Genomic DNA, 10,691 nt, shown 5'->3' on the forward strand with positions numbered 1-10,691 from the left:
AGGGGCGCGGGCGCGGTACCACTCCGATGTTTCCGCACGAATTTCAATTAGGACACCTATTCAAATTCAATATGTTTGATCGCGCGTTCGTACGAACTAAGTTCGCGCGAATAGAGTTTCAAACATTTGAGTCGCGCGACCGCGTCGTGCGATTGTCATTTAGGACACCTATTATAGAGTTCAATATGTTTGATCGCGCGTTCGTACGAGTAAAATTCGCGCGAACTTACGATGATCGCGCATTCGCGTTCTATTAGGACAACGCCTCAGGCTTTACTTTGCGGAAATCCATGCTACACTAATAATACATTTGATTTTAGTTTTAATTCAGCTTACAGATGTTTTTTGCACACCGCATGTTAAAAAAGTGTGACATGAGTACGAGGGAGAAGGTCCAGAATTCCCAAACGTCTAATCAAAGCGGAAATTTAACTAATCTCAAAAAAAAAAGAATATACTTATCATCATCATACGTAATTGATACGTAATCATAAAAATTCACAAACAGCAGCACCAACAACAAAAAATTGCTTTTATCAGTAGCATCTATAGCACTTGTTAGGTACCTACCTTTTTAGGGTTCTGTAGCCAAATGGCAAAAAACGGAACCCTTAGGCTGTGGTTCCACTGACGCGGAGCGGGGCGGAGAGGAGCTCGAAATCTTTTCCATTGAAACGGAGCGGAGATTTGGAGCATAATGATTGGTCAATTCGTGCACCGCTAAACCCTCTCCTCCCCGCTCCGCGTCAGTGGAACCGCAGCCTTATAGATTCGTCATGTGTGTCTGTCTGTCCGTCCGTCCGGATGTCACAGCCACTTATTTCCGAAACTGTTAGGCTTACGTAGTTGAAACTTTGTATGTTGATGTATTCTGATAAACGCTATTCGATTTTCGTATAAAAAATACATGGAAGTGGTTGAAAAAAAATTTTTTATGGACAGGGCTTTAGGGTTCCTAAAACCATTTTACGTCAAAATCAATTGTTTGAAAGATAGACGCTTTCAAAGAGGAAAAGTGAGTCACCCCACCCCCCCTCTAAATTTTAAAATAAGAGAATGAATCTAAAAAAAATATATGCTATAGATTTTATATTATGGTATCGGCTTACGTAATTGTTCAACACGCCGCGTCGTGTGTCGCGGTATGCTGCTCATGAATATGAGCCTCTAGCATGGCTTGAAACTTGGGTTCGCTATTATAGCAGCGGTAAGTCCCCTCTTTGAGGAGTGGCTAGAGAGGCGTCACGGCGTCCTCACCTACCGCCTAACGTAGGTGCTTACCGGACACGGAAGTTTCGGTAGGTACCTGTTTCGGATTCGGCTATACATAGATTTCAATAGAAACTTTCAACGAAAATTCGTTGGTTTGAACAAGATAATATTATTAGTTTTTAAGAAATGATACATTAAAAAAATATATTATATAACTTTTATATTATGTCATTTAATTGCTGCTACGGAACCCTTCATGGACGAATCCGACTCGCACTCGGCCGGTTTTTATTTATAACATAATAATAATAATAAATCTATTTTCAGTAGTTCCATCAGTTGTTTGTTATTTGGAGCAAACAACTTGAGGTCATCCATGTAAAGCAAGTGGGATATGACTAGACCCCTTCTCCGCAAAGGATAGCCTAGCCCTGAAGCCTCCAATAAAGTACTGAGAGGATTCAAGGCCAAGCAGAACCATAGTGGGCTCAGACTGTCACCCTGGAATATTCCTCGCACTATCCTTACAGGTTCTTCACTCCCTTGGATTTGTCTACATCCCGGATAGCAAGGCACAGTACCTACTCCATTGCCTCATACATGACTGCAAGAAGGCGCGTAGAGTTGCATCTATTTTATACAACTCCAGCACCCTCATGAGCCATGTATGTGGCACAGAGTCATACGCCTTTTTATAATCTATCCAGCATGTAGACAAATTCTTTCGGGACCGTCGAACCTGTTGGCTTACAACCATATCAATGAGGAGTAGCTCCTTAGTTCCACGAGACCCCTTCCTACATCCATTTTGAGATACAAACATAATGGAATGTTTTTCAATATGTTTTGTTATTTTTGTTCTCAAAATAGATGTAAGAAGTTTATAGACCGTTGGTAAACATGTAATTGGTCTATAATTTTTGAACTTCTGAAAATAACTGAAAAATTTAGTAGTTCCATCAGAATGGAATTTGGAGTAGATAAATGTGCTGTCATGCATGTGAAGCGAGGAGGGATTGTGGAATTTGAGGGTCTAGAACTATCAGATTTCACAAAACTAAGAACGCTCTCCGCAAATGATACTTACAAGTTATCGGGTTATATAGGGATTAGGCATTAATGGACCGGACATGAAACAATCGTTACGGGAACGCTTCTTTGGCCGCCTGAATAAAGTGCTGATAAGTTCATTATCAGGCGGAAACAAGGTGCGAGCCTATAACGGTTGGGTCATGCCGGTTCTGATGTATTCTTTTGGTATACTCAAGTGGACTCAGACTGAACTTGACACCCTGGATAGGCGAGTCCGAACACTGCTGACTGCAAATCGTATGTATCACCCTCGTTCATCGATCATGAGGTTGTACATCCCGCGGAAGTGTGGGGGTCGAGGCTTATTAAATGCTAAGACCCTCCATAACCGTGAGGTGTGCAACCTCAGGGAATATTTCCTGAAAGTAAACGAGGGTATGCATCGAGAAGTAGCAGCAGTGGACAATGGATTCACTCCACTATCTTTAGCAAAAGAGAACTGGCGCAAACCTGTGGTACTAAGCGTCAATGACCGAAAGGAGGTATGGCATAGCAAGGAGCTCCACGGACGCTTCTTCCGGGCCCTTCATGGACCCAGTGTAGATTTTCTGGCGTCCGTATCTTGGCTACGATTCAGTAATCTCTTTGGAGAAACTGAAGGATTTGTCTGTGCAATTATGGACGAAGTTATCCTTACGAATAACTACCGGAAATATATTATTAAGGATGGGACCGTTGACATATGTCGGGCATGTCGTAGTCCTGTACCCTTAGTATGAGTTTAAAAGTTTACAAAACGACAGCGCGTTCGGCGCTGTGATTGGTTGGTTTATTTTAACCGGCCAATCAGAACGCAGAACACGCTCTCGCTTTGATTACTTTAAACGTAAAGCAAACTCGTACTAAGGGTACTGGTGAATCCATAAGACATATAATTTCTGGTTGTGGTCGTTTGGCTAATGGTGAATATTTGCATAGACATAATCAGGTGGCCAAGATTATCCACCAGCAACTTGCTTTGCACTACCAACTTGTTGAGTTTGAGGTTCCATACTACAAGTATGCGCCCGATCCAGTTCTCGAAAACGGCCATATCACGTTGTACTGGGATCAATCTATCATCACTGACAGGACTATTGTAGCCAATAAACCTGATATAGTGGTGATAGACCGACAAGCGCGTCGCACGATGATATTCGATATCACCATCCCTCATGACGAGAACCTCGTGAAAGCTGAAAAAGATAAACAAATAAAATATCTTGACTTGGCTCACGAGGTTGTCGACATGTGGAATGTGGATTCGGCTATCGTTGTGCCGATAGTATTGTCGGCCAACGGATTAATACCCAACAGCCTCGACAACCACCTTAGGAGGCTGGAGTTAGGCGGATGGATCAAGGGCCTGATGCAGAAGGCAGTACTCCTCGAAACGGCACGTATTGTGAGGAGGTTTCTGTCTCTGGAGCCCTAACCACCGGTGGCTTGGACCATGCTCCCGCTACTGGTCGGCTCCTATTTTTATATTTTTAAATATTACTTATTTTATTTATGTATAGTATTTAAAAATGTAAATTTAAAGAATTTTAAATAAATATAATAAATCTTTTATTCGCAGAAACATGGCACATTAAAGTATAAAGTTAATATATTATAAAATTTAGTTTACATACTTAAAATATGCTTCTAGGGTGTGGAAGCACTTTTCAATAAATAAAGATTTGTAGCATCAAGAGTCAAAAAACTGGCACAGCACACACATACCTAAGTCATTGTAATTTAAAAGGTTTTTTATATTTTTCTTATAATAACAGTTGGAATCTTGCCGATCATTTGATGCCATTTTAGGACGTCGACTTTTTTTTTTTTTTTTTTTATCTTTATTTTATTTATTTTTTTGGGGTTTTTGTCCAACAAGGATATGTCAACCCCATCATACCTTATAACAATAATAAATTCATTTGTTATAAAAAAAAAACTTAACTGAATTATAAATAAAACTATAAATCTGCTCCTCACTGCTGAACAATTAACATTAATCTACACAATTTTTTTGCAGCTTTTGATTTAGGGTTTGCTAAAATGCTTTGAATCAAACCTACATCCAGTCTATTTAATTTCAGTTCATTCAGCAACGAGTCGCGTTCATTCTTATTGCGGACACATTCCATCAGCAAATGCTGAACATCTTCAATTTTGTTGCAGGTTGAGCAATTGGGGGAAATTGATTTTTTCATCAAAAACGCAAATTTTGCTGATGGAAAGTGTCCTGATCTAAGTCTAAAAGCTAATTTAATGTAATTTCTACATAATTTACTGTCATCAAACCAAGGAACACGAGGAAGCTCACTCTGTATGGTCTTATACCAAATGCCTTTATGTATAGATTGATTTTCAAAAACTTTCTTCCAATCATCAAAGCATACTGTTTTAAATCTAGGTACTAATTCCCAGTGATCAGGTAAATAGTTCAAAACCGTTCCCTCTACTGCTGCTAACTTGGCTGCACAGTCAGCCTCCTCGTTCCCTTGTAGACCAATATGTGCTGGAACCCATTGCAACTTTAACTCTGTACCCCTTTTATTAATGATATTAATAGTTTTAAGGATCTCATAGGCTATCGATGCACCTCTGCGACCAGAGACACATCGAGCCACATGTTGCAAGGCACTCTTACTATCTGAAAAAATAACAATTTTACTCAAGTTATGACTCATTACGTAAGATAACCACTCTAACGTCCAGCCGCGCACGGCATCCGAACGGCGCGCGACTCGCAAGTTCGTCGTAACAAAAAACCTATATAGCTACTGAACCGTAATGCCTAGAATAAAGAAAAGAATACCAAAAAAAAGATTGAAGAATACTGATCAATCTTAACGATTTTTTTAAATCTTTAGTTAATCTTTAAAATACAATAAAACGGGTTAAACATGAAACACAGAAAAAAAAACAGAATTATTTCTACCTTTTTAGAATATACGGCACAACTATTGCATATTTTATCAATAAAATATTTTTACAACAAACTAGACTCATTACCCTTTCTTTTGATGTATATATGATTATATTCGGTTAACTCTAAGTATTGTAATTAAATCGAAAGAAAACACTACTCGTAATTTTACACATCAAAAAACCTGAGGAACACATTGACATTATTATGGAATCTTCAATGAATTTAGTATATTTCTCTTTGAAAAATGTATTATTTTGCTTATTACGAAATGTATTTCGATATTTTATATACTATTGTAATGCAAAGTATGTAAAATATGTATAAACAAAACTAAAAGTGGCCAACACCAGACCGGCCATTTTTTTCGAAACAACAATCGTTTGAAGTTAAAATTAGACTAGATTTATCAGCTAAAACTGTGATATTTGTACATCATCGTAAAGCACAAATCTTCTAGTTTATTTTGATGTATAACACTTGCAAGATAAATTAAACAAAACTGTAGTATTTACGACATAATTGTTGGAACTCACAAAAACACTTCAAAAACGAGTCAACTAACTTTAAAAATTTATATTTTGTTTGTCAAAGCATATTACAACGCCATGTCTTATTTTTTCGTCGAACAATTTATTCAGCTGTATAGATAATCAGTCAAAACTCACCAAACAAGACCGTATTTTAAACTAGAGGGAGTTAAACAGAACTCGTCACTTTGGATACTATAGTATCCATGGACGCTAGAGTGGATAAGGCCTGATATATTGCAATGAGTTCCAGCGTCATTATAGATACATCCTCACAATTGATTTTAAATCCCACTTTATGTTGTAAGGTTTTGTCATAGAATGCAGCTCCTAAACCCAGATTACTTTTAGACCCATCCGTAAATATTCTATGCCAGCCTTTATATCTCTCGTTTAATTCAGCGCAAACATTATACACTAATGTACCTGGGTCACAATTAGTTTTGGAACATTGAATGCACTCGAGATTTACACAAATATTTTTTCCAATAGATATTTCTGAAACCCATACATCTAAATTAAACATACTAAGAATACGGACAGAATTTATATTGAAATGTCGAACATCACTGTAAGTTTTCACAAGTAAAGGTTTTTTCTTGTTTTCCCAATAACTTCTATTACAAAGAGCACTAAGATCCGAAATATTAATAGTTGTTTCATTATCGGTCCACGACATTATTTTCAAACTAAATTTATATGCTAAATATTGTCTTCGCAACGATAACGGACTTATATGTAATTCACTTTCCATTACATGAATAGGTGAGCTTTTAATAAAGCCCCTATTATTCTTAAGGCTTGGTTTTGCACTTTGTTTAACTTAAGCGTGTGAGATTTCGCACTACTATCATAAATGAAACAACCATAATCCATTCGGCTTCTAATTAATGCAATATATAGCCGGCGCATATAAATTGTATGAATTCCAAAGGAGCTACCAGCAAGCACCTTTAATATATTTAAGTGTTTACAGCATTTCTCAACTAACTCGTTAATGTGCTTGCCCCAACGAAGACTTCTATCCAACCACATCCCCAAGTACTTAATACATTCAGAAAAGCTCAAATTACATCCATTTATTTTTAATGTAGGTAATATTCTTCTGCGACCTCGACTAAAAACACAGTATTGTGACTTCCTAGGAGACAATTGTAATCCCAGTTCACCTAACAACACAACTATGGAATCGAGAGCACTTTGCATATATCTTTCACATTTATACATATCTTTGTCTCTAATAAACAGTACGAAGTCGTCTGCATATTGCGACCAAACTACATTGAGTGCCAATTGACCTATGCGATAAGTTATTAAATTAAAAATTAAAGGGGATAGAGGATCTCCCTGGGCCAAGCCTCTATTAGTCCATCTGGTAAGTATTGATTCACTATTATTATTGATTTTAATCCTTAATCGTCTTTCACTTAAAAAAGACCAAAGGTAATTACAAATCTTCGAACCTATTTTAAGCTGGTCCAAAACGTTTATAGCATAATCGACCGACACATTATTGTAAGCATTTTCTATGTCAAGAAAACATGCTAAAGTTGGAATGTTGTGTGAGAATCCTATTTGCACATAAGACACTAAACGGGTGATTGAGTCCAAACACGAGTGAGATTTCCTGAACCCGACAGTATGAGATGAAAGAATACCTTTCTTTTCTGTGTACCACTCTAACCGTTTAAACAACATTAAGTGAAAGACCTTACAAACACATGATATTAAAGAAATAGGTCGGAGCTTCATCTCAAGACTATTATTATTGGCCTTAGGTATGGGAATGACTTGAATATTTCGCCATTGATGGGGTACAATACCAGAATTTAAAATGTTATTGAATATGGTTAATAAATATAGTTTGGCCTCATCAGGTAAATGGAAAAGCATGGAATGAGAAATCGCATCCTCGCCCGGCGCTGAATCTTTTTTTTTAAGGCAACATTCTAGCTCTTGAATACTAAACCCACATTCCAAAATTTCATTACTTGAAACAAAGTTGGGTACAGAATTTACTACATAATCGGGGGTAAGTGAATACAAAAGTTCCTTTTGTTTATCAGGAGGGGGCTGGCTTTTTGTTTGCCTGTAACCTTTTATCCATTTCATCCGACGCCACATCTCAGGTGCAGAAACTGTTTGATCAATGGAGTCACAAAATTGTTGCCAATCTAACGACTTTGCTTTATTTATTAATTTTTGAGATTCTTTCGTTTTTTCTTCGAGCTTACTTAAATTTTCCGGGGTAGGGTTACGACGAAACTTAGAAAGTGCTAATCTCCTCTGGGCCACTACTCGAGACAATTCAGTGTTCCAGTATCTCTTTGGCTTAAAATTATTTGTAGGTTTAAAACAACATTTAATATATGGAATATGTTTATCTGCCGCATAATTAAGTTGCGTTACAAAAAAATTATACATATCCTGAAGATTATTACCTGTATAACATTCTGTATAGGGAAAAAACTTGTTTGTCAATGTTTTACGATATTTCACCCAGTTAGCCTTTTTATAATTTCGTTTTTTAGTAATAGAGAAACTATCTGTAATGTTTATAGAAATTTTAATGATTAAGTGATCACTACCAATATTTTCGTTCAACACCTGCCAATTAAGTTTGATCGCAATATCAGAAGACACAAATGTAACATCTGGTGAAGTTTGCTGCAAACTTCCATTAACCAATTTGACCCGTGTAGCCATCCCATTATTTAGGTGGACGAATGAGTTATCTAGGGCTGCATCCATAATTTGTGTGCCTCTCATGTCTGTTTTTACCGACCAATTAGTGTGGTGTCCATTGAAATCTCCCGCTATTAAGGCTGCTTTAGTGAAAGATGCAAATAGTTCATCCCAATGAGCTTGTTGAGTATGCACAGATGAAGGACAATAAACACTTACAACATATTCCAAGTCTTTACAGTTCATTAATTTTACGCTAACTATTTCTATTCCCGAATTGGTAACATTAATTGGATTCAAACAAGATTGAATGGACTTGTGTACAAATATTGAAACGCCCCCATAGGAATCTAGTCTATCTGTTCTATACAAATTATAACCACTAACATTAAGTTGACTTTCCTGGTCAAGCCAAGTCTCACTAATTATAGCTATATGTATATTTTCTTGGTTTAAAAGCTCCCTAAAAGATATCAGTTTCGGCCGTAGACTTTGTGCGTTCCATTGAAATATGTTTAAACGTATGTTATCATATGAATTATTATCCATTTAAAAAACTGAAAAATGTATCTAGAAAATTTCCTTTCATAAAACAACTTACTACAATTTTCTTTAGTTCTTCACATATGATTTTAAACAATAATAATATTTTATCTTCAAAAGTTCCTTCTGACACAAATGCTTTATTTAGTTTAATTAAAAATTTCTTAAATTCAAATTTGTAAGTTAACTGTTCATCTCTCTGGTAACTTGGTTCTTCATTCTGGGAACTAAAATAAACTGGATCTTCTACTATCGCTGTGTCATGCTTATTCTGTTTTTTCTTCGTAGTTTTTCTTTCCTTATTATTGTTAATGTTGCTAAAAGATATAAACTGAGACGGCTCTTCTTGCTGTTGACTCGCTTCTTTTTGTCTAACACTCTCATCTCGTATAACCGGAGAATTGAGGTTTGCGCTTTGTTTATTTAATGATTTCTTCAGCACACTACTGAAAGTTTCCGACTCGTTTGTTAAATTCGTTTCAATTGAAGTTTTCGAGTTATTATGAAATCCAATAGTATCATGTTGTTGTTGCATAAACAGCTGGAGGGCTTTTCTATATGTCACTTGTTTGATACTCATAATTTTCCTTATATTTTTTTCTTTTAAGAAAAAAGGACATGATTTATCTAAAACGAAGTGATTCCCCTTGCAATTAAGGCAAGATATTTTAATTGGGTCGCAATTATCATGTTTACCCCCACATTTTGGACATATTTTTTTCTTTGTTGGGCAATACTTCATTATGTGTCCAAATTGCCAACAACCGGAACACTGTGTCACAGGAAAAACGTACGGTTCCACCTTAAATCGGCAATCATATGCATATACAAAATCCGGTAGATTATTGTTGTTAAAACAAATTCTCACAGATTCGCTGTTAACCCATTTACCTTCCGAGTCTACCCGTCTTAATCTCTTCACCGATATCACCTTGGTACTACATTCAAATATATCCAATAATTCAGTTTCAGTTAAGTCCAAATCCACCCCTTTGACAACACCATAGGATAGGGATAACTCATCTATTAGCTGACATCTACATCCCATATCTTTAAATTTCTGGCAGTCTAGTAATTTGATTGCATCATTTTTTTCATTGAATTGTATGAGAACTTTATTGAAGCTTTTGTATTTTATTCGTGTTACATTTTTAATGTTTTCCGATCTAAGCAATTTAGCTAATGCCATCTGTTTAGGTATACTTTCTAACGAAGTTACACATACTTCATGTCGTATGGTATTATTTATTCCGCTATCTTTTTCTTCATCTACCCTTTTATCATTTTGTATCTCCACTGATAAGCTTCTACTTAATCGTTTAGGTCTCCTTCTATCAACAGTAATAAAGTCATCATCATCGCTAATTTCACTCTCTCTCTCTTTTCTCTTCTCAGGTAATCTCTTCTCATTTTCTTTGATCATTTGATTTATTCGTCGTATTATTGCTGGCTCTAAAGATTTATCAACATCTCCTTCTTTATGTAATATTTCCACATCACCACCACTTTCTTCTTCTTCGGTCTCCATAATTGATAACATAAATAAAACTGACTAAACTTATTTATAATAGACACAGATCGCGAAACTACTTAATCAAGCAGCGTATTTATACACGCGCGCACAAACCGGTTTCGCAACCGCAACTGACGTCGACTTACGGAACACTCTGTATAACCAAAGTATTTTATACCTATAACAACCATCTGCAACATACAACAAAGTTAGCATCAAA

General features: G+C 36.4%; 1 protein-coding gene across 1 annotated transcript; it reads right to left on the reverse strand.

The window, feature by feature from the left end:
* Positions 1 to 8,955: 8,955 nt before the first annotated feature.
* LOC118281278 (uncharacterized) lies at positions 8,956 to 10,600 on the reverse strand. Its single transcript, XM_035601872.2, has one exon. It carries the CDS (start codon positions 10,496 to 10,498, stop codon positions 8,957 to 8,959), a length of 1,542 nt encoding a protein of 513 aa, XP_035457765.2. The 5' UTR covers positions 10,499 to 10,600; the 3' UTR covers position 8,956.
* Positions 10,601 to 10,691: the final 91 nt, after the last annotated feature.

Source organism: Spodoptera frugiperda, chromosome 4 (genome assembly GCF_023101765.2).
Source record: "Spodoptera frugiperda isolate SF20-4 chromosome 4, AGI-APGP_CSIRO_Sfru_2.0, whole genome shotgun sequence".
NCBI classification, from domain to species: domain Eukaryota; kingdom Metazoa; phylum Arthropoda; class Insecta; order Lepidoptera; family Noctuidae; genus Spodoptera; species Spodoptera frugiperda.